General features: G+C 36.7%; 6 protein-coding genes across 6 annotated transcripts; 2 read left to right on the top strand and 4 right to left on the bottom strand.

The window, feature by feature from the left end:
* Window positions 1–535: 535 nt before the first annotated feature.
* Window positions 536–1,465, bottom strand: NEUTE1DRAFT_41103 (uncharacterized protein; the record flags this gene model as incomplete). Its single annotated transcript, XM_009851926.1, has 2 exons — window positions 536–951; window positions 1,099–1,465. The coding sequence occupies 2 exons, from the start codon at window positions 1,463–1,465 to the stop codon at window positions 536–538; spliced, it is 783 nt and encodes a 260-aa protein (XP_009850228.1).
* Window positions 1,466–3,049: 1,584 nt separating this feature from the next.
* NEUTE1DRAFT_109739 (uncharacterized protein) lies at window positions 3,050–5,675 on the top strand (the record flags this gene model as incomplete). The annotated part of the gene is made up of 13 exons (XM_009852311.1): window positions 3,050–3,113; window positions 3,258–3,426; window positions 3,619–3,943; window positions 3,980–4,122; window positions 4,203–4,226; window positions 4,555–4,587; window positions 4,779–4,792; window positions 4,856–4,859; window positions 5,046–5,054; window positions 5,166–5,198; window positions 5,307–5,343; window positions 5,636–5,641; window positions 5,673–5,675. 13 exons carry the CDS (start codon window positions 3,050–3,052, stop codon window positions 5,673–5,675), a joined length of 864 nt encoding a protein of 287 aa, XP_009850613.1.
* A 4,273-nt stretch (window positions 5,676–9,948) lies between these two features.
* Window positions 9,949–10,170, bottom strand: NEUTE1DRAFT_41711 (uncharacterized protein; the record flags this gene model as incomplete). The annotated part of the gene is made up of 1 exon (XM_009851967.1): window positions 9,949–10,170. A coding segment is annotated over one exon (222 nt), but the record flags the coding sequence as incomplete, so codon positions are not given.
* Window positions 10,171–12,791: 2,621 nt separating this feature from the next.
* On the bottom strand, window positions 12,792–12,950 carry NEUTE1DRAFT_43181 (uncharacterized protein; the record flags this gene model as incomplete). Its single annotated transcript, XM_009852041.1, has 1 exon — window positions 12,792–12,950. A coding segment is annotated over one exon (159 nt), but the record flags the coding sequence as incomplete, so codon positions are not given.
* Window positions 12,951–20,457: 7,507 nt separating this feature from the next.
* Window positions 20,458–22,293, top strand: NEUTE1DRAFT_81132 (cell division control protein 42; the record flags this gene model as incomplete). The annotated part of the gene is made up of 4 exons (XM_009852310.1): window positions 20,458–21,169; window positions 21,364–21,483; window positions 21,618–21,996; window positions 22,068–22,293. 4 exons carry the CDS (start codon window positions 21,150–21,152, stop codon window positions 22,137–22,139), a joined length of 591 nt encoding a protein of 196 aa, XP_009850612.1.
* Window positions 22,294–23,853: 1,560 nt separating this feature from the next.
* Window positions 23,854–27,130, bottom strand: NEUTE1DRAFT_121912 (uncharacterized protein; the record flags this gene model as incomplete). The annotated part of the gene is made up of 2 exons (XM_009852309.1): window positions 23,854–24,890; window positions 24,997–27,130. The coding sequence occupies 2 exons, from the start codon at window positions 27,128–27,130 to the stop codon at window positions 23,854–23,856; spliced, it is 3,171 nt and encodes a 1,056-aa protein (XP_009850611.1).
* Window positions 27,131–27,428: the final 298 nt, after the last annotated feature.

Below are 27,428 nucleotides of genomic sequence, written 5' to 3'. Positions count from 1 at the left end.
TGCTTGTTGGAAAGAGTCGTGAAAAGAGAGGAATAGAAGTTGAACGGTAGCTGAAGTTATTTAATCAGGTGTCTTGATTCAATCTGTCCCTGCCTCTCATCTCTCCGGTGGCATCTCCGATGGCATCTCCGATAGTAAAGTAAAGAAACACAAAAAAAAAAGTGAGGGGAAAGATTGGCACAAGGTTACAATGCTACCCCTCGCGGGAATAACCGCCCTGGTAAATGTAAGACGTTCGTCATGACAGGATAGTGACATGGAGAATTGAGATAGTAGATAGATAACTCTAGATAACTTATCAATTGCCATTTCATCAACATCTATCTGATTTTACTCACGGTGATGTCCATTGCTCGTGGTCATTCATTCATTGTCCAGCCGAGTCGAAGCTAGGTGGTTTAATCACCAATTCGCCATTGGTTTCGCTATTCCCATCTCTCAAGTTTACAAATCTTTTACTTTTATCTCCCGTTCTTTCCCTCCCTCCCTCCTCTATTTACCTAAAACACCAGTCTCTCCCTCACCCCAACTAGCTTTATTTAGCATCCTTGGCCGCCGCCGCCACCGCCGCCGCCTTCGCCTTGACAGCCGCTTTCTCCCTTCTCTTCCTCGCTCTCCGTACCTCAATCTCCACCTGCGCCATCTCCGCGTTAACCGTCACCAGCCGCGGAATGATTTGCTCCACGGCTTGGATGGCCTGGGTCTGGGCAAGGCGGAGCGGAAGCGGGGTGAGGAGGCCGAACCAGCGAAGAGGGTCGTTTTTTCGAATCTTCTTTTTGGTGTCATCTTCCTTGTCGGCTTCGGGTGTATCGGTGTCATCGTTGGGGCTCGAGAGGGTTCCGGAGTCTTGGTCGGCAGACGCTACTGGTGGTGGTGGTGTTGTTGTTGTTGTTGCTGTTGTGTCTGCTCTTTGAATAACCTCCTCCTTGGCTTCCTTGTGCTTACCCACCACTTCTTCCGGTTCCTTCTTCTCATCTTGCTTCACATCATCCTCCTCCTCCCCCTCCTTCTTCTCTTTCTTCTCTTTCACCACTTCTACCTTCAAATTATCAACCTCCACAACCCCAAACTCCACCCTTTGCCCCCCCTCATCCTCACACCACCACCACCCACCGTGCTCTTCTTTTTCTTCTTCTTCCTTTTTGTCCCCTTTCCCTTTTCCTTTCCCTGCCCCAACCCTCACCAGAACCCTCCTACTAGCCACCATCCTCTCATCAAAGTACTCCTTCCCGTACCGCACGCCCCGCTCAGCGGTAAAGTTTGCGCGCGCCAGGTTCTGGTACATGCCGGCCTGCAGGCTGGAGAGCGAGGAGCGGAGGGTGGTGTACTCGTCTAGCAAGAGGAGGTAGCGGGTGAGTAGGGCGTCGATTTGGGTGTTGTAGGGGTCTTGTTCTGTTGGAGAGAATGGGGAGGCGGTAGCATCTTGAAGGGTGGATGAGGGAGAAGAAGCGGTGATGGTGGTCATTTTGGATGTGAGGGGTGTGAGAATATGACAAGTTAGAGGTTTTGATGGGAGTGGTGGGTGAGATTTAGGTAGGTAGATGATTGAATAGTGAGGGCAGTGAGTGAGTGGTCTTGATGAATCCGGTGGTGGTCCGTAGTGGGTGACGGGCTGCAGAATGTTTGTTCTCTTGCACGATTGAATGGGAGGTCTTGTGTGACGTAGTCTTGCCCAGCCCCGTCTCCTTGCCCCCTCGTTCCCTTCTATTGGATCCAGGTTGTTTCCGAATCTTATCGTGATTATCGTAATTGCAACAGATAGAGTTAGCTCTGCTCTCAAGGTGATATTGACAGCGTCGACCTGTTAAGCCGCGTGTTGCCGGTCGTTGTTTGGTGTATTTTGTGTGGCTGGCTGTTGCTGTGACGACGGAAATTATCCCGAAATAAGGCCCTGGGGACTGGGCTTCTGTTGCACTGGACTGGATCCGAAAATAATGAGATGAAAGTGATTTTGACGACGTTTCCGCTCGGCGCGTAAGCGTTTAATGAGGCTGAATCCCGATTTGGATTCGAAACATGCAAAAGATTAATTGAGCCAGGTTGAGGATCAAACTTGAGTGGAGTCTTGGCGGGATGGATGGGTAGGTAGGTATCTGTGAGCTGCTTTGGTTCGTTGCGGTTGTGTCCCTTGGATGATTTGTCCAAGTTCTGCACAGTTGTGATGTGTTTGTTGTTGTCCGTGAAACCAGAGTTCATGTGTCCTTGAAGCGCTGCTGTTGGCTCGGTGAGGTGTCGGGCTCACCGCGGTGAACAGGCTGGTTGGTAACAAATACGTATGTACATTGTACCTTTCCCCCAATGTTGGAACCAAAGATTATGCGGATTCACATTTCTCTGACGATTTGACAACATTTCCAAGGTGCAGCGGATGGCTTCCTCTAGGTGTGAACAGGGGGAGTATCCACCTCATTTGATGAACGTCATAAATTGATGCAAACATCGAGATGATACTCTACTCTACACTCCATGTTTCACGCGTTTCCAAAATGGCAGCTTGGGCAATGCACCACTCACTCAGCTGCAATGCCTGCACCGCGGCAACGGTTCCTTACATGGTTGTTTAACCCTTACCCCTAACCCTGGGCTGGGATTTATGGCTGGTATTATCTAGATGAGTACCGGCTGAGCGACTACCATACTGTACTGCCTCTTTTACATCATATGCGCAGACCAAGATATTCTGGCCTGATTGTTTCTGGCTGAAACTCGAAACCACATGGCATTGATGGCGTCTTGTGTGCCATGTTCCTCGTGGTGTTGTCCCATTATAAAGCGTTCCCTTTCCGGGTTGGCGGCTGTTTCAGGGTCATGGAGCTGAGGCTATCAAGGACCCCGAACTGTGACCCCGATTGCTGTCGTGCATAACATCTGGAGAAGATTAGTTCTGATTCGACCTGGGGCCGAGGGAGATCGACGCTCAGGGTACTGTTTATGTATCGTCAAATCCGTTGACACAAACATCATATCACAAAGAAAAAAAAAGGCTCAAGGTGACTGTGACTCTCCAGATTCGTAGCCCCTGAGACTCGGGAGAATGTTTTAATGAGGCATGTCTCCAAAGGGGCTCATGGCGGCGCCTCAGTGTGTCGTGCATCTGCTACCCCCAAGTGTATGTATGTAAAGCACCTTTCCCATTGTGTGAGGAAACAAAAGACGCCGCGGAAGCGCAGCTTGCAGACGCCAACATTACAGCCGGGTTATTGAGCCAGGATGATGTATGGTAGACGAACGAAGTCCATCCCTTGAAAATCCTAAAGGGCCCTTTTGTGCCACCAAGGCTGCGCAGGTCTTCCATGTGGTGTCAGGGTCGGACCTGATGCTAAAAGGCGAACTTGGACCAAAGGTTGTAGTGATCATGGTGGTATTCCAAGGTACGGGGAAGTGGTTCCGAAGCAGAAGCAGATGCCAGAGAGATGTCGTACCTACGTATGTGTGTACGCTTGGCCCCCTTCCACGTTACCGTAACCTGGATGGAGTTGATGTTTCGCGGCAAGTTCGAGACCAACCGTCAAGTAAAGCTGCCGTCTGCATTGCTCTTTTAGCGGTTTGACAGTGGTACGAGTCCAGGCACAACGCCCCCCCTGAGACTGGTCTTGATGCCTGTGAGACTCTCAACAGGTCAAGAGAGGTTGATGTGTGGGGAGGCGTGGCGACGGCCATGTCCATCTGTGTGGCTGTGGATGATGCTGTGATGGATGGCGTGGTGGTGAATGGCGGTAACTGCAGTGTCCGTGGAGAGCTTCCCACCGTCGTGCCAAGTCCGGCAACAGGGCAGATTTACGTCAAGGGAACTGAATTTGGTGATGGGCGGCAATGCAACCGACCCGCCGGAGTTCGCCAGATTCCTTGCAAGTTCCATCCATGCTGGCCGATGTGTGTTCAAAAACGGTTCTCTTCAAAAGTGCCGGTGTTGCTTTTTGTCCGAGTCGAGACTGCCAAGCAGGTACAAAAAATTGCAGTGAGATGCAGTCTCACACAGATAGTGAACTCGCTGAACGTCAACTTCAACTCTGCTGCTATATGCACTGTGTGTTGCATGGATCGCCGGACCGTCGATAAGCCCAAGACACTGGCACGCCACTGCCAGCCCCGATGGTGGCAGCCCGTGTTGCTTCAGTTTGTGTAGGTACAAGTACACTGATAGCCCGCAGGCGACGGCATCACTTGTCGGCTAGCAACTAATGTAACTTGTTCAGCTATAGAACCGCCGAGGTACACTACACTAGGTATCTAGCAACGGGCACCTCAATGACTCAATCAGCATGAGGGACAATCTTGCCCGACCCAGCAGTGATTAGTGTAGTGACGGGACATGTTGTTAGTCGTGGTTAGGAAGGTGGTAACAATGGTAAAATGAGAACGGGATCATAGCTTCTCCCTTCAGGTTCATTGCGATAGTGACATGGATGGAAGTTTCCTCCTCCACCCACCCACTGGTGTCCGTGTGCACAGTCCCTCCAGTCTCCTCTCTACGGCAGTATGGACGCCCAACTATATTCTACCCCACCTGACACTTGGGAACACCTGCTATTCGTTATAACTACCCCTAGGTAGTATAACTAAAATCCGTTTACAACTCACTTTCGAGTGAGTATAACCTAGACATAGGTACATTTATAAATTACCTACAAACTATAACCTTACTATTACATATTCCTACTTTATTCCTTGCAACCTCTTATTATATTACCGCTATATTTTCATCGCTTAGCGAATTTACTCTAAATGGCCAATTTCTTAGTAGTATAAAGCTATAATAGAATTAATACAATAATAAGTTTGAGCGTACTAAGTACGCTATAAAAGTACTATATAAATACAAATTCGTAAATATCTACCATCTATTAAATATTAGGAAGGTATTTCGTAGGCAATTTATTTATTTCTCACTCAATTGAAATGTATTTCAAATAAATATTATATTTAGAACCTTATTTGTAACCTCTCCTTTAAATAATATTGGGCGAATAATTATATTAATACTTAGGGACTTAATTAGAAGTATTGTAAATATTATATCAGTATTGTATACTATCTTTTTATAGACGGCCTAAGTGAAGTTTAATATACCTAATATAGAGAATTCTATAATATTAGACCCTTTACTAAATATATTAATAATAGTTCTGAGACTTTTAGTAGCGCTTACTACTATTACTATACAGCCTACGTAGCCAAAACTTGTCCTATACGTTTTAGTAAATTCTCCTTCTATATAGTGTAAATATTATTAATAATTTTATAGCGTTCGAAGAGTAGTCTTAGTAGTAAAGAATTAGTACTTTTAATACTAATATTGCTCGTAGTGCTAATACTAGGGTTCTAGAACAGATTAAGCGGAAGGTAATAAATAAAATAAGAATTCGTAATGGTAATAATATAATGGAATTAAACTGAGCAGTATAATAGTTTTATACTAGAATTGTATTTTTAATTTATAATTACAATACGTTATACTATTTAAATTTTTGTATTACTTTTTTTAAAATATTACCCTACAGGATATATAAATAGAACTTGAAATTATATATATTTAAAATTAATTTAAAAAAAATATTTTCAAATATGTAATGAAAAGGAAATATTTTATAAAGAAATTTAATTTTTTATATTTATATATTATATTAAATATTAGTTAATAGTATAATTACGTTCTTATATATCTAATATAGTAATTTAATTATAATTTATATAATTAACCTATAATAATAAATTTTATATGAATTTTATATATATATATATTTCTCTTTTCCTTTTTTATATAATAATAATAGTTTTACTTTAATATTTAATTATACTTAATAATAAACATAGATTTTATATTATTATATATTTATAAAAAAAGGTATTGAAGAAATATCTAATATATAAAGTTGATATAAATAAAAATTAATATTTAAAAATGAAAAAAAGCTTCTTTAATTTCCTACTCATTATCCTTTTTATTAAACCTTTTTATTATATATACTATTTAAAATATTTATTTTCTTTATAAGTTTTAAAAATGATTATATAATACTAAATACTTATATTTATATTTATAAATTAAATAAGGTTACAAGGTAGCTAGTTATATGTAATTAATTTATTTAGTTAATTATATAAAAAGGCTACTATAGTTAGAACGTCTCCGGTTAGTAAGTTGCTAACCCAATTAAATAAATTTATAATGAAATAAAGAGGCTTTATATAATATACTCTTTAAATTAACTATTAGCTTTTAATTCTTCTTCCTTTATTATTATTTTTTAAATCGCTTTTAAATACTATTATACTATTATTTATAAAGTACTCTAGTTACTTATCTTATTATTAAAAGGTATATATAGAAAAATAAATAATAAAAACCTATAATTATAATTCATTTCAAAAATAGTTCTTATATAATTAAAATACAATCTTTTTATATAATCTAAATATAAGTTAAATTATTAAATATTAAAGAGACTATATTATAAAGTTAATAAAATATTATTTTTATTTATTTTTTTTAAAATAGGGAAAATAATATATATAATATTTTTGAAATTAAATATGAAAAAATCTCTTTAAGAATCTATTTCGAGAAGATAAATCTTTTTAAAAAAGAAAAAATAATTCTATTACTTATTTTATAGTTGTGACGAACGGCAGTCTGATCTGCCTAAATGAGATAGCTGAAGGTAAGAATTATTAGAGTCGTTCGGTAAAGCTAAAGGGTTTACAATAAGTATGTTTGTAATACTAGTTTTAATAATAATAATTAAGTTGTATTAACTACTATCGAAATATTTAACAATCTGAGTTCTCCAATCGTCCTTTTATATTTATTGTACTTATAGGTAGCCTACTGCCTCTATAGGTGGGCTTATAGCGATAGTATTGGCTTATTCCTATGAGTTAGGCTTATTTATAAATTCGGTTTATTACTATAAGCCGGGCTTATTTATAAGTTTAATTTACCTTTATAAGCCTTACTTGGCTTATAAGCCTAGTCCTACCGTAAGCTTTATTCCCTATTTATAGTTATACTACCTAGCCTTTATATGCCTATTGGGTACTAGTAATCCGGTTAGCCCGTATCCTTTTACTTATTAATTTATAATATAATACTCCCCCTCCTTAGCCGATATCCTCGACGGTTAAGCTAATCTTCTTTAATACCGCTTATTCTTTTATTATTATATATCCGTTTTACGATTCCGAGTAAATTCCTTTTCTTCCGTCCTATCGTTATTATATTATTATTTTATATTAAAAAGTATCCTTCTAAGGCGGCCTTAAAGCGCTAGTCTTTATTAACCCGTATTAAATAGTTTAGAATTCTTAGTAACCCTTACCGTTTTTACCTCCATTGTTCTTTAATATATAAACGCCTTCCTACGTTTAGAAAATATAGCGAATATATTCGTTGCGCTTATCTTTATAAGAATATAGATACTAACGCCGAATATATATCTTCCTTCTTTTACTTTTATTTATAGTTCTATATTAATTTAATAGTAGTAACCTGTATTTTAGAAGTACGGGTTCGCGTAGTTTAATTAGAGTCCGAAGTTTTAAAGGAAATAGAAGTATTTTCCTAATCTTTAAAAGATTGGGCCTTTCGTTTAACCGAATTAAAATAGGAGTATAAACGGCTAATGTAGAAGGGATGGGAATTAATAGAATTTAATATAGTAGAATTGGAAGCGTTAGAAATTAAAGAGCGGGCTAAAGAGTAGGCCCCGATATAATCTATAGGTTTATTAGTAGGGGTATTTACTGCCAACGCCCCTACTTTTATAATTAATTAGGCTTCCTTAGGTATTGTAGATTACCCTACTTCCTAATTAAATAATCCTCTAGCCTAAATCGATCCGGGTTCCTCTAGTAGAATTCTTCTAGTTTCTTAAAATAATTTAAATTCCTAACGGATTCCTACGTATTATTTTCGGGGTTAAATCTATTCTATTTAATAAAGTATTCTAATTCTTCTTCCTCTATCCTTAAATCTAAAATTTATTCTATATTCTATTCTTCTTCCTCGTCCTTAATATTAGTTTGCGTATTAATTTGTATATTTTTAGGTGCTGGTTCTAGTAATACGATATAGAATGAGTATAATTTTAGTTTTATAGTCTTAGAAATATCTAATTAATATACTATATTGGAGATTTTCTTTTTAATTTTGAATAGCCCTACCCGTTGGTCGTCGAGTTTTTTATTAAGTCTCCTTATTTTAAGATTTTTAGTAGATAAAAGGATTTTATCCCCCTCTTTAAAACGAAGTCCCTCGAGCCTTTTTAAATTGAAATATTGGTTTATTTTTTATTTAACGAATTCTAGTTCTCCTTTAAGCTTTTTATATAGTATGTATAGTTTTTTAGCTTTAATTAAAGCTTTAGGGACGTTCGTATCTAGTCCTTCTAAGAGTTTTAGTTTATACTTATAGTTTATAAAGAAAAGTGAAATTTTAGTAGTTTCCGTAGGGGAGGTATTGTATATTAATTATATTATAGGTAATAATTTTACTTAATTGTTTTATTTAAAATTAATATAATTTTTTAAATATTATTCTATAATTTAATTAATCCTTTCCGTTTATTTATTTATTTGCGGGTAATATACTATTCATATTTTACTCTTAGTATTGAGTTTGGTTATTAATACTTACTAAAATTTGGATGCGAATTTAGTATCCCTATTCGTAATTTATTCTTTCGGCCAACTATATACCGAAGTAATATTCAGATAGATTATATTTATAAATTATTCTATTAACTATATTTTTTTATAGGGTAAAAAGTAGTTCTATTTAATTAGCCTATCTACTATTATTAGGATATTATTATAAATAATTCTTATTATAGTATTTATAGACGGTAGTAATTTAGTAATAAAATTTATAATTACCGAACTTTATAGTCTTTTTGTAACTTCTAAGGGTTCGAAGAATTTATATAATTTATATTTTATAACTTTAGTTTTGCTATAATACTTATAGGCCTATAATATTCGAGTTACTTTAGTTTTTATTCTTAGAAAATCGTAGTATTACTATATTTGTACTATAATTTTAGTAATATTTATATATCCTCCTATTTTAAATATATATATCCTTATAATAAGCGTTCCGTATCATTTAGGCTAAATGTAGGTTTTATTATAGTATTATAATTTATTATTCTAAAGGACGATTCCGTTTTTTTAATTATCCTCCTATCTCTATTGTCCTTCGGGGGTGACGATAATAGTATAAAATTTAGGGTCCTATATTTTAACTCTATAGATAGTATAGTATTCTACTTATTTTTATAGAGGGTATACGAACGATCTATTCGGTTATTCTTAAAATAAAAATATAAAGGCTTTTATAGCGTTTTTTATATAGTTGGTTCGTTAGTTTAGTATATTGGCGCGAGTATTCTCCGATCCCTTTTTATAGTTAATCCTAAAATTAAATTTTAATAAGAATTCGGCCTATTGCGTTTAGCGGTTATTAAATACCTTTATAATTATAAAATACTAAAGATTATTATAGTCGGTATAGATTTATATTTTATATATAGTTTTATTAAGATATAGCCTTTATTTTCAAAATACTTTAATAATAGCTAAGAGTTCTTTATTATAAATAGGGTAATTATAATGGGGTCCTTCCAACTTTTTTGAGAAGAAAATTATAAAATATAATTTCCCCTAATCGTCGCGTTATTCTAATTATCTTTTGATAGTATAGTTTAATATATTAATTTTAATTTCGAAGAGTTTATTTAGGTTAGGAAATTTTAGTATAGGGTTTATAGTAATAGTATTGTAAATAGCCCTAAAGGCTTCTTTTTCTTCTTTTCTTTATATAAAAGCGGCCTCTTTCTTAGTAAATTCGTATAACGGCCTAATAATTTTCCTATAGTCCTATATAAATATCCGGTAGAAATTAATAAATTTTAGAAATCCGTAGACTTCGGTTGTATTTTTAGGTATAAGTTAATTCCGTATAGCTTCTACCTTATTTAGTTTTATCCTAACTTTATTTTCTAAAATTAAATATCTAAAAAATATAATCTCCTTTATATAGAATTTATTCTTCTCTATATTAATAGAGAGTTTGTACTCGTATAATATATTTAGTACTTTTTTTACGTATTCTTTATATTTTGCGAGAGTTTTAGAATAAATAAGAATATTATTTAAATAGTAAATAGCGAATTTATCGAAGTAGGGTTGAATTACGTAATTAATAATAAATTAGAATATTATAGGTATATTAATTAATCCGAAGGGTATAATGAAATATTTGTAGTATTTATAGGGTATACGAAATATTATTTTCTATTCGTTTCCTTCCTTAATTCGGATATAGGTATAAGTAATAAGTAAATTAAAGCGCGTAAAATATTATACTCTTCCTAATTGACTTCGGATGTATAAAATTAGTAGTAAGGGATAATTATTTTTTATAGTCTCTTAATTTAATTGCCTATAATTTATATAAAAGTGTAATTTTCTATTCTTCTTCGGTATAAAGAAAATAGAGTACCCTACTAGTAATATAAATTCCCGAATATATTTTCGTTTTAAATTTTCGTTTAAGTACTTCCTTAATTCTATATTTTACTTCTTATTAGTATAATATACTTTAAAAAACTTAAGTTTAGCTCCTTCTTTGAGCTTAATCTTATAATTCTATAATCCTTATAGTAATAATCCTTTAAAGTACTTATTAATAAAAGCCGGGTATCCCTAATATTTAGCTAGGATTACTATCTTCGGCTTTTCCGTTTATTAATTCTAGTAATAGTCGAATTTATATTATACGTTAATTGTTGATACTTTTACTAATATTATTAACCCTTCTTCTATAACCTTACCGTTTTTATTAATAGTATAAATTATAACTTCTTATACTATTTATAGTAGGGCCGTAGGAATATTGCCTCCTTAATTTACTTCCTATTATACTCCGGGTTTTTTATTAGTAATTGGGTATATTTTAGGACGTAGGTAGTTACTTTCCTTCTAATTAATATTTGGGTTGTATATTATATACTATAGGTACCTTAAAATTATATCCTTAAATAGCCCTATTTTTATAATATTGAAATTAATTTCGACTATTTTACCTTCTATTATAATAGGGAGTAATAACGTTTCCCGTTTTATAATCTATATTTCGAAGGGCCCTTTTACTATAAAAGGAACCTTCTTTTTCTTTTAGGGAATTTTTAATTAAGTAACGAATTTGGGTAAAATAAGATTTAATTAAATTTTGGAATTTATTAATATAAGAGCTTAGTAATTCTTTTAATAGGTTATAACTTTAAATTATTAATTCTCTTTCCCTTTTTTTATAGTAGCGACCTCTATAGGTATTATAGGGTTTCGGATTTTATTTTTCCGGCGGTTGTATTGTTGGATAATCTATTTCGTTTAGGGATTTAATTTTTGCCGGGCTTCTTTAAAAGTTCTAAATTATTTCCTAATTTCTAGTAATAATTATTAAAAGCGTCCTTTTCCTTAGGTTCGGGCTCATTTAGCGAATAATATTCCTATAATTATACTAAATAGGCGGTTTTTTTATCCTTAATACTTTTAGTTATATTAATTTATTAAATATAATATACAATTTTTACTTTATACGCTTATATTTTCTATTGTATATAGATAGGGTAGTTGAATATTGGGTATTATTACTATTGGGGGTTGGTTTTTCCCTATTTTAGGTAAATATAAATATTATAGGGGCGTACAATAAATTTCTTAGGTATTAATTATTCGTTTATTTATATAAGGGGATATAGGCTAAATACAAATTATTTATTTATAATAAGGGTAGCCTATAAATTTCCTCGGCTAAAAGTATATATAATAGGTTTAAATTATCCTTACTAATTTAATTTCCTAATAGGTTAGAAACGGTTATTTTACTTCTTCCTATAATATTCGGAGTAATTATAAGTAACGTACTAGAACTACGGTATTCGGTAGTAAACGAAATAAAGGGGGTATATTTATATAATATTTCTTATAACCGGTTAATATATTTTAAATAGTTCTAGGGTTTATTCCTAGGTAATTTACGGTTTCCCTTTAATAATAATAGTTCGCTTCTTCTAAAAAGCTTTTTATTTTTCGTTCTTTCTATTTTTATTTAGGTAGAACTATTATAGTTCTATCTAATATTTTCTAACAGCCTAATTAAAATAGTTATATTAGTATAAATTAACGAATTTACAATTATTAGATCCCTCGGGTATAAACGCTAAGGGCGAAATTAGCGGTAGAATAGTATTTATTATATATACGGCTATAAAGAGAGTTCGGTCGGTACTAGGGAGGTTATTAATTTCTTCCTATATTAGGGTTTAATATATCTATATTTAAAATATATTATTATTTTATACCTCCTCCTTAGGATTTTCCTTATTAGGTCCTTCCTATCTATATTTATTATCGGCCTCCTACTAGGCTTCCTAATCGAAGTCTATAACTCTATTTATAGCGTTTTCTAAATTATTTTAATTATATTCGGCACTAGTAATTTCAATTACCTTAACCCTTTCTATTATAGCGGTTTCCGTTTTTCTTTAGTTTAATTACTTAGGCGTACAGTAGTCTTTCTTTATATATTCCATTTTATTATAATTAAAATATTTAACCTTCGAAAGGTTTTATTTGCCTTAATTAGTTTAAATTGCATCGATTTCTATAGGTTTTAAATAAGTAGTTCTAAAAAAGTAGGTTTCTTAAATCCTTTTCTTTTTAGTATTAGTATAGTAAATTTTAGAAGGAATGAAGGGAATTGCTCTTCCTTTCTTTTCCTACTCCTATTAGAATAGCCGATCGTCGATGTGGATAGTTATATTAATATATATATTAATAGTTTCGGGACGGTCTTCCTTATAAAGCTCGTCCTTAATTCTTTCTTTAAGGCTATTATAGAATAATTGTATTAGCCTATTATTATCAATATTATTATAAAGAATATCCTACTTAAAGAATATAATATAGGTTAAAGTAAATTTAGTTTATCGAAGCTAAATTAAATGTTCTTAAGCCCGACGAGTCTTATCCTTTTTTCTAAAGATTTGAGTGAGGGCTTTAGTAAATTCGTTATAACTATTTAAAATCTTTTTATTAAAGTCCGAAGCGTTATTTCTATTCTTATAGAAATCTTTAAAGATAAGTTCGTACTAGGTAAAGGCCCTATCTATTAGTTTAGTCCCCGTATAGGCTACTTTGTCGAATTTAGAGCCGAACCGATCTCTATAGAAGTAGAAATAGATTTATATTTAAATTAGGAATCCCGTAAGGGTAAATTACTATTTATTATACTCCTTAGGTATAGTTAATTTAAATTTAGGACGGTTAATAAACGGAGTATTCTTTCCTATTTTCGCTTCGGGGGTACCGGATCTAGCCTCGAGTTAGGCTTCGAACTAGCGGATATAATCCTATATAATTTCGAGCTATTAGTATATAAGGGCGAGGTTTGTAGGGTTACCCTAGTAGGTAAAATTATTATTATTTTTAATAATAGATATAGTAAAGCGAAGAAGTACTTTTAGTTACTATCCGAGATAGGCTAAAGGGAATAGTTAATGTATGACGAACGGTAGTTTAATTTACTTAAATAAGATAATTAAAGGTAAGAATTATTAGAGTCGTTCGGTAAAACCAAAGGGTTTATAATAAGTATACTCGTAATACTAGTCTTAATAATAATAATTAAGTTATATTAACTACTATCGAACTATTTAATAATTTAAATTCTCTAGTCGTCCTTTTATATCTATTGTACTTATAGGCGGCCTACCGCCTCTATAGGTAGGTTTATAGTAATAGTATTGGCTTATTCCTATAAGCTAGGCTCATTTATAAGTTCGGCTTATTACTATAAGCCGGGCTCATTTATGAGCCTAGCTTACTTTTATAAGCCTTACCTGGCTTATAAGCCTGGTCCTACCGTAAGCCTTATTCCCTGCCTATAGTTATACTACCTAGCCTTTACGTACCTATTAAGTACCGGCAGTCCGGTTGGCCCGTGTCCTTTTGCTTATTAGTTTGTAATAATAGTTCTATATATTGTATTTACGATCTTTTAGTACTCCGTATTAATACTCCAATTATAGTAAGCTCCTTTACTTTCCTCTTCGCCTTCCTACTCGGGCGAAGACGAAATATAATATAATTTAACTTTATCTACTACAATATAGCTTAATTCTCTACAGAAGGTACTACTCCCAATATATATACATTATTTATAATATTAAACACATACTCGGATAATACTTACTTATCCTTATCTATAAATACTTCGCCTTCCTATACTCTAGCCTACTCCTTGATAAAAGGATTATATTCTTTCGTAAATAGGTTCTCCTCTTTAAAATTATCCATATTAGTATTAGTATTAGTTAGTATACGAGCGGTTATAATAAAGGGTAGTACTTTAGTAGGTTCTACTTTAATAACGCTTATCTTACGAATAATAAGAATTAGCTACGGATTTTTAATAGACTCTACTTTAATAATACCTATCTTATAAATAATAAGATTCGGTTGTAAAGCTCTAGTATTTACTATATTAATAGCAATAACCCTATAAGAAACAATAATTACTGGGGGCTCTTTACTAGGCTCTATTTTAATAACGCTTATTTCGCGTAGTTTCCAGGCCGGGTGGGCAATATAGTTTTCGTTCTCCAATACGAACGGATCTTTATTTAAAGTAGAATAAGAATTATTTTCGAAAGATAACCTTATAATAGAAAATACTATTATCGAATACTTCCTTATTAAAACTAGTTAAGACTAAATATTATAAATACGTTTCTTATACTATATAATTATTAAATTTTAAATACCGTCGTTGGAAGTTATTTTATTAAATTTTATTCAAATTAAATAAATAAAATATAATTTACTATAATTACTCTTAATATACTTCTTATTAAAGTTCTTTAGAATCTTTTATATAATATTATAAAGTAATAACCTTCTATTAGGGTTAAAGAAATTAATACGAATTATAATATTTATTTTAATTGATAAAATCCGTTATATTTATAATTTTAAAATTATTAATCTCTTCCCAAATCTTCTTAGTATCGTTAAATTTATTAAATTTGTATTTCTTAATAAAGTAGCGGATAAAATTTTATAGAGTATCGGTATAATTGTATTTTGAGAACTCTTTTTTAATTATAAACTAAATACATTTAATAATAATAGGCTCCTTAATTATAATAGTACTATTATTCACTTTAATATAATAAATAATATATTATTTTATATCGATAGATTCGATTATATTTCTTCTTCTTATTATATTAATATTATACTCTCTTATCTCTACAATTACTTTAATAATAGAAAGTAAAAACCGGGAGAGAGGAGGGGGTAGGCCTTATAAACCGGAAGTGCCCAATATGGGGAGTATACTATAAGAATAGGTAAATAGAATTTAGTATAAAGTAGAATATTATAAGGAGGGTTAGACTAATTATATAATAAATATAATTTATAAATAAGAGGAAGAAATATTAGAATCCGTAGTTAATATTATTGTGTAAAAAGAATTATCTTCGAATAATTCTACCCGCGTAAAGGTTATTTTACAATCTAAGTAGATATTTTTCCTAATAAAGAAAAGAGAGTAATAATTAAAATAATTTAAGCCTAAATAAATCTACTAATAGGGTAATTTATAATTCTCTAGTCTTAATATTATAGAAAGAATATAATTTAAGATATTAGGGATAGAAGATAAAGAAAAGGAATTTATAATTTAGAATTATATATCCCTTTTAAAAATTATATTGGATTATTTACAAAAAGGTTTATAGAGTTATAAATTAGTTTAATTAGGTAAAATAGAATTATTTTATACTATATTTATATATATATCCTACTAATATACATAATATTTTAATATATTTAATTATCTTCCTTTCCCTTATATTCTCCTAAGTCTATATCTATATTACTATCTTCGTCCGGGGCTAACTATATAATCTAACGGAAATTAATACCCTCAGCTTCTAACCTTTTCTTTAAATAGAATAAACCTCGTATTATATAAGAAATTAATTTTAGTATTATATTCTTCCTATTATTCTAATCCTCCCAAAATTTATTTTTAACGTAAAAATATTCTTCGAAATATAAGTAATAAGGAGGGTTTATTATTCTCTTCTAGAAACTTTATATAATCTCTATGCACTTATAGTATATATTTACAGGTAAATATTTATTAAAGTCGAACGGATTGAAATCGACTATTATTTTAAAAATATACTAATAATCCTAATTAACTTTATATATATAGTCTATTACCTCCTCTAAATTAGGGCTATAGTAGAGGAGATATAACTTTCTTATATATATATAATATCTTCTACTCTAAGCGCGAATAGTATAAGCGTTCTAATACTTTACAAATTTATAAATACTTATTCGAATATCTAATATAAAGATATATAATAAGGTAATCTAATTAGGGATGTTTCCCTTAATAAAATTACCCTATATATATAATTTTTCAAAATAGTTTTAAATTGTATTAAATTAAATTTAATTATAAATAATTAATATGAATTTACTATTTACTTTCCTATCTGACCATTGTAAAGTTACTTTTACCAATTTTTAATTAGTTAATTATTAATACTTCTACCGGAGGATTAATAATAATTAAAGGGCAATTCAAAATTATTTTCGTATATAAGTAACGCGTTTCATCCTTAACCTACAATATAGAGAATTGTTTTATTTTTATTCTCGTAGCGCTCAATAATTTTAATATAATCCCGGGCGATCTTCTAAAATTTAAGGCGTTAAATATCCTATAATCCTTATAAGAGCTACTAATAATATCCAACGAAGAGGATCGCCTCCTTTCCTAAATTTAATTATATAATTATAAATAATTTTTATATATTTGTTTAATAACCTCTATCTACTATTTTAAAAAAAATTATTATATTAACGTAGAGACTCCTACGTATATTTATAATATAAATTTTAAATAAGTATTAATACCTTTATAGATTTCAATCCCGAAGTTCTATAATTTATAATAATTATTAATATACTATATATAGTTCGGCCTAAATATTATCTATCTTTTATATTATTTCTATATTTGATTTATATGCTCTTTAATCTATTCAGGATAGAACTTTCAAGAAATTTCAAATAGTTTTTACTATAGTATATAAATTTCAAATTGCTAATAAATATAATAATAAATTTACTATCTACTTATTTCCCGCATAGGAGCTTCGCTTTTATTATTGTTTAATAATTTAAAAATATATTTAAATTCAGCTAACTAATCCTTAAGGGTATCCGGATTTAACCTTTATAAATACTAAATCTATATCAAATATCTTCCAAGCCTTTTTATATAATAGTAAACCCTTCTTACTGTAGTTAAGTAAGAAGGTCTTTATTATTTAAGTATAATTGAAAGAAGAATTCTCTTACTCTATAATTTAGCTTATTATTATATAAAGTCCGCTCTTATTAACGTACAATATCGTTTCGTTAAAGAAATCTATTAATTGTATTACAAGTAGTATTAATACTATAATTTCGGAGGAGTTTGTATAAGATTGCTGATACTAGAGTATTCTTCTCGTATATCTCCTTAATCTACGGGAGATGGTCGTTGAGATTCTATACTACTTTCGGCATTATAATAAATAAATAGAATTGAATCTTAAAATTGCAAAATAAGTCTTGAAATTGCAAAATGAGAACTGTTTGGAAATAAGAAGGACCTTTTTTTTAATATAAAAATAGAAGGTTAAGGAGAGATAAAGAATACTTTGTTACCTTTTTTTATATAATAAAAATATAGATATAAAAAGGGGGTAAGTAACTTTTTATATATATATATAATAGGGAATTTCCTAAGGTTCTAAATATATTATAAACTCTAGTTTAAATTTATAATAATAGTTTAAATTAATTAAACGATTAAAAACTTCCTTATTATATTATATTTCTTATAATTTGTATATTTAACCTATTATATTTAAACTTCTTTATAATATATATTTTAATTCAATTATATAATATATGTACTATATATAAGCAGCTAGCTAGAAGCTTTTCTTCTTTTTATAATATTTTTCTTTAATTTATTTTACTTACTATTATTAATAAAACTAACCCTTATATTAATTTATTTATAAAATATATATAATTTAAAATATATTAAGAAATAAAATCTAATATATAATTAAAAAATTATAATAATATTTAACATATAAAATTAAAATTAAAATTTTTATTTTAAATATTTTGTTTAAAATAATATTAGAAATTCAATTGTTTATTTTATAATAATAAGGAAAGTTAGAGTGTAATAGAAAATATATAGAAATATTATTTTTAATAAACGTAATAATATTATATATAAAAATAGTTATATAAATAATTCTTAGTATACTTTTTTTAGAAATTTAGTAAGATTTATCAAATTATTAATATTATTAGAAAATTCAATTTTATAAATATTTAAGACTGAACTCCATAAATATTATTATATAAGTTTTTTTTTTTAAAAAAAAATATTAAGAATAGATTATCATATAAAAGATTTTAAATTCTTTTACATTTATAACTTTATATAAAATAATATAAAAATAAAATTTAATAATGTAATACAAAGTATATTAATAGAGAATTATAAACCCTATACCTGAATTAATAAAATTATACTAATTTAACTACTAGCGAGACTCCAACTCTATATTAACTACCTTTGAAACTCTAACTAACTTAACGTTAAGCGCTTCCTTTACCTAACTATCTATCAAACCCTACCACTCGCCTATCTTCTTTCTCATTTCCGCCTTATCCTATTCCTCTTTTACTATTATATAATTAATATATTACTATTACTCGTTCTCAAATTATTCTCTAACGTACCTTTACAGTATGTGTAGTCCTTACTACAATTTTAATATATGCAATTAGTATAAACTCACTTCAAAAAGTTTCTACGGGGGACGAAGTAAATATTAGTAGGGCTAAAATTGTACGAATTATTATATTTACTATAGGGTTCTATATTCTACTCCCCGATTATAAAGAGGTAATATATAATAGTAGAAGCGCAATTTGTATTATTAAAATAAAATTAAATAAGTAATTTAACGCTATTGGTAAAGATTACTTTCCTAATTTAAAGGTAATATAATTCCTTCGAATAAAATTAATTTTAATTAAATAAAATTTCAACTAATTGCGAGAGAAGTACCTACGATTATATAGCGATTAAGAACATCCCTACGATATTGCTAAAGAATAGTTATAGTATCATCGAATTCGCAAATACGGACTTATTTAATAAAGAAATTAGTAACCTTATTATTACTTAAATCGGATTTATACTCAATAAGCGGCGCTTTATATAGAGTATCATTATAAATAAAATCCTCGTATAGGAAGTTCTAGTTAGGTGTATTCATATTATTCTGGTTTATTTTATTATAAGTATAGCGTAGTTGCAATATAAGAGTATTAATAATATATGGTAATAGAAAGTTGAATACGACGTACGAGCATAAGGTTGTAGGATGTAAGTGCAAGTGTAAGTACTGGGCGTGTAAACGGAAGGTGCGGGGTGCGAATAACTGAGCTCCTAGGTGTTAGGTGGGGAAAAATAATAGTTGGGCGTTCATACTGCCGTACCTGAACGTAAACGAAACCAACTCCAATACCAAAACGCAAAGGCACTTCGTCCCTCCGACTGGTCCTTTTTTTTTGTCTCTCCTGCCGACGGGACGAGTGCGCTGCCCTTCCCGCGCGCACCTGCAACCTGCCAGGTTCGAGCTTCCATCCCTCCTGCCCGCTGTCGAAGGTACGCACTCGCACTTCTCGAAGGCCCCCAAGCCGGCGTTCTCTTCTGTCACTTTTTTCCTCCGTCTTTTTTTCCGACTTTGGATGAGGCTGATCGATTAGGTTTGATGCGCAACAAACTTGCCAAACCCACGACAACATCAACCTAAGCCCACAACCACTACCACCACCTGGACCGACCACCACGGAGCCCTGGTAGCAAATTGCCGAATCCCATATTTATTTCCTCGTTTCTTGCAGTTTTATTTGCTTTTGCTGGGCAAAAAAGTCCCGAGTCATTTCAACATCCAATTACACTCGTCCGAAGGTGGCAGTGGTCGCTTGTTTTGCTGATACATAACGGAACCCTCTGCCCTACTTCCCGTTACCTAGCACATTGGAGTGCAGAGTGCTGCTGTGCATCAATCACGCCCTGTCATCGTTGTCTGGACTTCTATCTGGCATTACGTTACGCCTCAATACATACAATAGTGTAGACCAACTGATCGCTGTTCTGTCACTGGCGGTCGGATCCCCATCCCCCCATTCCCCCCCATCCAATCCGTCCAATCCATTGCAAGGCCAGGGCAGCCGGGCATTCATAGGTCCTCCACCGTCCACCCGGGCAGGCCACCGTCCTCCATCCACCTGCCATTTTACCTACTCTACCTGACCTACCGACCTACCTACCTACCTACCCATTCCATCCCGTCCACTCCATCACTCCCTCCGCTCTCTACCTACCTATCCACCGCAACTCGTCCGTCCGCCGCCTACAGTGAGCTTCAGTCTTACACTACCAACCAACCTAGAGGTTTCTACTGGCAAGCTACCTAGGTGCCTTGACATTTTGCACCCCTTCCAGGTTTCTCTCTCTTTACGACCTCTTCGCGCCCACTCTCTCTCCTGTGCTACCTCTACAACCTTGCGATTTCCACACCTACCTAGTCCCGCCATCCAACTCCAGCTCTCTTCCCCCAAGCAGCAAACCCTCCCTCCGTCATCGACCACTCTGTCCGTTCCACCCATTCTTAGGACTACTGCTACAACTACTACTACTACTACTACTGCCACCACCGGGTCCCCTACCGCCAAAGGTGCCCGGCCGCCAACATCAACATCCGCCATCCATCCCAGTCGTCCTGCTTCGTCTTATCCCTTCGACTCCACTCCGCCGTCGCCCACACCGATTCACCGTTGATCACAGCGCGGGATAAGGAGAGTGCTTCGCTGCATCGCTCCTTCCATCCTCTCTCACCTCCGTCGTCGAGCTCTTAGCCTAGCATCAAGCCCGCGACTCGTCCTGCAACCCGTCTGGGGCGCCATCAGTCAACATGGTGACGGGAACTATCAAGTATGCCAAAACAAACCACCCCTTATAGAGAGAGTGCTACAGGCGCCCGACTGTCGCTGCTGTGGTGACGGCCTAGACCGCTCCGCTCTCTGCCTGACTTCACTTACACGCACCTTTGGGATGCATGTCCCATTTCCCGGTCCGCAATCGCTTTGTGCGAGACAAAGCAACACAAGGCTAACCATTATCCGCAGGTGCGTAGTCGTCGGTGACGGTGCCGTTGGAAAGACATGTCTCCTCATCAGCTATACAACGAATAAGTTCCCCTCGGAATATGTGCCGACAGTTTTCGACAACTATGCCGTCACCGTCATGTACGTTGCCCATTCTTCCAATTACCCGATCCCATCAATGCGCGCAGGCACCCCATGCAGCACAAGCCAACGCCCACCCGTTTCTATTCTTTATCATCTGGACTTTAGCTGATATGCGCCACCCCCCTCTTCAGGATCGGTGATGAGCCCTATACGCTCGGCCTGTTCGATACAGCAGGACAAGAAGATTACGACCGTTTACGTCCGCTATCATACCCCCAGACCGACGTCTTCCTCATCTGCTTCAGCGTTGCATCGCCCGCCTCGTTCGAAAACGTGTCCCAGAAATGGGCCCCCGAAGTCAACCATCACTGCCCCGGCGTGCCCTTCCTCATTGTCGGAACGCAGAAGGATTTGCGCTCCGACAAGGAACTGAGGGACAAGCTTGCCCAGCGCAAGCAGTCAATGATAGAGTTCAAGCAGGGAGAGAAGCTTGCCCAGGATCTTGACGCCGTCAAATACGTCGAGTGCAGTGCGCTGACACAGGAAGGTCTCAAGAACGTGTTTGATGAGGTAGGCCATTCCCAGGACGGCTATTGTCGGTGAGTGGTGAAGTTGCCCGAAGCTGACACCCACTTTTTTAGGCCATCGTTGCGGCACTGGAGCCGCCTCAGAAAAAGACAAGTAAAAGGGACAAGAAGTGCTTGATTCTGTGAGACCGGGATACTCCTGCAGTGAGAAATGTTTTTTGGCCCCGCCGGCCCCGTTTTTTTGTTACAATCCGGAAGCGACCATGAAATGAAGGGGGATGGCAAAGGGAGGCATTCACAGATCGACATCTAAACGGCATAGGGCGCCTCGATATTACCCATTGTCTAGAGTGCAATCAAAGCAGTGACGAGCCGACAGCCCTGCATACCGAGATACCCAAACGGACGGAGCTGAGGAGTTGGGAGGGAAAGGAGGGAGGGGGAAGTTGTGAGCATTGTGGGGAAAACGATTTCACCTGGCGCCATCGCACAAAGGAGAGGTATCGCCGAGCGTACCTGGCCAGGCCGTTTCCTTTTGGTTCAAGGGGCGAGGAAGAAGACTGGAGATGTGAGGGATGGGAGAGGGAGACTCAACTGGGTTGACCTAGGTTGGCTTATGGTTGTGGTTGTGCTTGATTCCCTAGGATCAGAGAGAGGAGCCGCCTTTCTCTCCAACAACTCGGGTCAGGAAAAGGACTGAACGTATCAAGAAACCGCGCCGGCATCATACCGAGGTCTGCGCGCGGAAGACTTTCTGGTGTTCATTCGTTTATCTGACCAAGGCTCTGTCCGTTAGTGCTCGCACATATTACTATTACCATCATATTGGATTCAAGAATTTCTTAATAACGCTTTGTTCCTTCCGGAAACTTGACCCCTTCCACATGGGAGATTCATGAAGAGAATGCGATTTGCTTTTGGAATATCGATTTTCATTTCGAGGTTCTTTTTTTTCTTCTCTTTTTTTTTTCTTTTTTTCTTTCAACTCCATTTCACACATGGCTTGGCGTATTGTGAAGTGTGCCATTACCGAAAAAATCACTGGATTTTGCATGTGATTCTCAACATACATATAAATCCCATTGTGATGAGCAACATACAGCCTTGACCAGTCAAAGTTTGCGTTAAATACGCGGGGGGGATATGAACACAGAACTGAATGCAACGTAGCAATCGATCGATGTACAGTCAGTCAGTCAAGTCAGCATTGATTCATGATGGATGGAGGCAAGCAAATTTTCACATACAACCAATGTCGTGACAAAGTGGGTGATTTTGCGTATGAGGTGATGTCATTTAATTCCTTGTTTTTACTATTTACTATTTAGACTTGGGTATTCTCATCTCATTACAACAAAGAGCATAATCAACAAGAACATGCACATGTACAGTAGCGTAGTGAGGTAGGTACTCTGAGTCTTCCTCCCTCCCTCCCTTCCCGTCTGTCCGTGTCTTTCTTAGTGTAGGTAGGTTGCTCATCGCTTTCTCTCTCTCTGTGCTCATCCCTTTCTCTCTCTCTGTCTCTCTTCCGTGTTTACTTGACGTACTTCTTTTCACCTTTACTCCCATCTATTTATCTATCTGTCGATCGATACTCATCATACCCCTTACTCTTACTCTTACTCTTACTCTTACTCCTACATTTTACTTTTTGGTTGTCCATCCATCCATGTTTTGAACAACAAGCAACAATCGCGACAACGATAGTAGTACACTAGTAGTACACCACTTCCCATACTTCCCATACTAGACAACTATATCTACATATCTCAACTCATTGAGATCAACTCATCGAGATCAACTCATCGTGATCAATTCATCGTGATCAATTCAGCACGATATCTAACCAACTCCTTTCCTTCCTTCCAGGCGTCCCCCTGTACAATGCGGCATGTCCCCGCTATGACATGTCCGGCACAGGAGCGGGTAGGAAGCGAGTCTCTGCTACGGGTGTTTGAGCTGCTTCTTGAGCAGGAGGAGGAGGAGGAGGCTGTGACGGCTGAGTTGAGTTGACTGACTTGACTGGGTCGTCATCGGCTGGTGGTGGTTGAGTTGGGGCTTCTACTGCTGCTGAAGAGGGTGGCGCCGCAGCGGTATTTTGATTTGGAGCAGGAGCAGGAACCGTCAAAGACTGCTGGCCTTGTGGTTGTGGTTGTGGTTGTGATGCCTGGGGTGTTGGCTGTGAATTTGATGAAGAAGTCGATTTCACTGGTAGCTGTTGTGTCTGTGTCTTCACATCATCATCCACTAGCTTGAACTGCGCTTGAGTTTGTAGTGGCGGCGTTGGCGTTGATAGTGGTAATAATGATGGGTTTGCTGTCGTCGTCGCTGCCGCTGCCACTGGCTTAGGAGTAGGTGTAAGTGCAGGAGCGCTAGTAGCTTTAAGTGGAAGAGCAACACCCTCAATCGGCTCCAGCTTAGCCTGAACCACCGGCCCTGTCATCGTCGCTGGCAACGAAGACGTCGACGTCTTCCGTTTCGGCTCAGACGGCCTCGTCGTCTCCTTGCTCTTGCTTCTCGCCTTGATAGCACTAGTCACCTCCGTGCCACTTGCTCTTCGTGGCAGCTGCGGTAGCTTCGGTTGCCTCAGGGGCGGCAGCTCAGTGGCTTGGACGTTATCCAGGTTTTTATCCCCAGCCTCAATCTCCTTGGTCTTTTCCATTTCCAAAGCCTCTTTGTTCTTCTCTTTTCTTTTTTCCGCTTCTTGAGCCTCTTTCAGCTTGGCTAGTTTAACTGCTGGATCTTCTTTTGGTGTCGACCTCTTCCCGTTAGGGTTCAAGAACCTTTCTGGCACGCCCTTGGCCGCGTACGTCCCGCTGCCTACGTATGCTCCTAACAGCGCACTGAACTTGTAATCACCCCTGTGCACGCGCTGGATCTCGCGATAGGCATAGGCGTTGTAATAGGGGAGACCAGTCTTGGGGTCCCGGTAACGGGCTGGATGGCCAGTTACAACGCAGAGTGGAGGGTGGGCGGGTTCTTTGGTGATTGTTAGTGACTAAACGAAATAAGAATGCTGATGAGCAAATGGGGCCCAACTCACTGGCAAGTTTCTCCATCCTCCTCCCAAAGATAATCTGCGTCTGGACTTGCTTGTCCTTGATGGCGGCTTCATCAAAATTCTGGAGAATGATGCAACTACGGGTAACTTTGTTGACCGTTTTCCCTTCTTCCCCCCCTTCAGCGGCGGGTTGATCAGTGGGCACTGTTGACCCTTCCTGGGGCCGATTCGGTCCCGTATTCGCAATGTCAGATTTATTTTCTTTCCTACTTTCTTCGCCCCTGTCACCCTGTTCAGCTTTGTCGTCCTTTCGTGGTACGGCTGATTTCTCCTCTTTGTCTAGTTTCTCGGAGCTGACAGTGGCAGACTGCGAAGAAGGAGGCGTCGGTGCCTGCTTAGTCTGAATAGTAGTTGTTAATACTGTAGTAGCTGGTGAAGGCAGATCACGAGGAGGCCTATCAACAGCAGGAGCAGGTGCGGTTGCGGGTGCTGGGATGTGTGTGGGCGCAAAGCTGAGAGTGGTAGTAGGGACCGACGTCACCGGCGCAGAAAGCAAAGCTGGAGTGGGAGCTGGAGCTGGCGCAGGCGTAAGGGTGCTCAAACTCCCGGAAGACGGAGGCATTGAAAGAGGCGAAGTAGTGTTAGGGGGCGCAAGAACGTTTGACATCCCGTTACTAAATGGAAATGCTAGCCCGGGCATCTGGACATCGAGCATAGGGGGTGCTACTCCTCCTGGTGGGGCCAGGACGGGGGCAGCTAGAACACCCGATGAAGGCGCAGGCTTAGTCTCGAGCGGCGGCGGAGAAGGGATAGGCGGCGGGGCCATAGGTCCTCGAATAGGTGCGAGTATAGATGGTTGTGGAGGTTGTGGTGGTTCGGGCGCATCCTTCATAACAACGTCTGGAGTCGATATTGGTTTTTGTGGCTGTTCGGGCAATGCTATTGATGGAACTGCTTTTTCCGCTTGTGCCTCCACCTTATCGTCCGGTTTGGTTGCCGCCTCGGCCGACTTGTCATCTCCCTTCTCAGTCAATGGTGTTTGCTTGGAGGCTTCCTCAGCCTTTGCTTTCTCTTTCTCAGCCGCCTCCTGAGCAGCAAGAGTAGCGCTGACAGATTGCCTCTTCTTCCTGACCGGCTTCTCCTCCATGGATACCATCTTGCCAACGTGTTTCTGTTGTCCTTCCTCCAACGTCTGGATACCACTCCAAAAAGTGACTACCGGACCGTCCAGCTTGCGATTGTTTAAGGCCGCGATCTTTCTCAAGCGTTCTTCTTCCCTCACCTTCTCCGCCTCCTCCCATCTGTTCAAGCTCTTCTCGTTTCTCTTTTCCACCAGAGCTGCCTCAGCCAACCGCTCCGCCTGTGTCATTGGTGGCTTCTTCAAGGCCTCTAACCTCTTTGCGTTTTTCTCCATCTTTTCCATCAGCTTCTTCCGGCGAATCTCGTCGTCGATCATCTTCTGATGAAGCTGTTCCTTGCTCATCTTGGTCGTCCTGCGCTCGGACGCTCGCGTGGGCATATCGGCCGGAGTCGGCAACCAACTCGTCCTTTCCGACTTTTTCTTGGGTCTAGGCGGGCGTGGTGTCGGTCCTTGCCGGACAGAGGAGGCAGCAGGAGTGCCTGTCGTCGACGGCGCGGGACTTCCGGTGGCACTCTCTCCCGTGGCTGACGGTGGCTGCTCGATGCGAACCTTTTTCCTGAACTTCATGGGGATAGCCTCCTGAGCTTTCCTCTTCCGTTGCGCGTTCCTCTTTTCCCTTGCTTGGCGCTCCAGCTCCTTTTCACCCTCGAGATCGTCGGCGGCAGCACCGTCCTTGTCGTCTTCGTCGTCTGAGGACGAGTCCATCTGGACATCGGACGCGTCATCCTTTTCCTCGTCGGTAAAGCCAGCGTCGTCGTCGTCTTCGGCAAAGAGGAGTTCGAGATCCGAGTCTTCGGCGGCGGGCTCTTCGTTGGCGAGCATCGACTTCATACGGTTGCCGGCCGTGGACCGCTTCGCGCGCGACGTGGCAAGCCATTCCACCTGCTGCGGCTGCTGTGCGGCCTCGCCGATGCTGGGACTTTCGACATCGCTATCGTCTGAGGAATCGCTCCAGTTTTCTTCGGTGATCTCGTTCGGGACGGGCAAGTCGGGGTGTTTGTGATTGGGATCGCGATTGAGATCTATGGTGGTCATTTTTGCCGTCAATGTCGCCCACTTTACGAGAACGCAGAGTAACTGGTTGTCTAACGATGCGTCGCGTTTTACCACTTCATCGTGGGAAGACGTTAATAAAAATATTGATGGTATCGGATGTTGATTCCGAGTTGCTGAAACGCCGAACAGAAGTTACAGGATCGTATATATTCGGCATGTATAGAGATATAGATGCGCCCGTTGTGGAAACTCGTGTATTGCTGATTTGAATGACGACGCGTGGTGATAAATTTCCCCTTGCAGAGATGTGTTGATGTTGTTTGGTTGAAGATTGAAC

This window comes from Neurospora tetrasperma, assembly GCF_000213175.1.
Source record: "Neurospora tetrasperma FGSC 2508 unplaced genomic scaffold NEUTE1scaffold_3, whole genome shotgun sequence".
NCBI lineage: Eukaryota > Fungi > Ascomycota > Sordariomycetes > Sordariales > Sordariaceae > Neurospora > Neurospora tetrasperma.
Note: the sequence above shows the minus strand (reverse complement) of the source record. Positions and strands in the feature narration are given on the sequence as shown.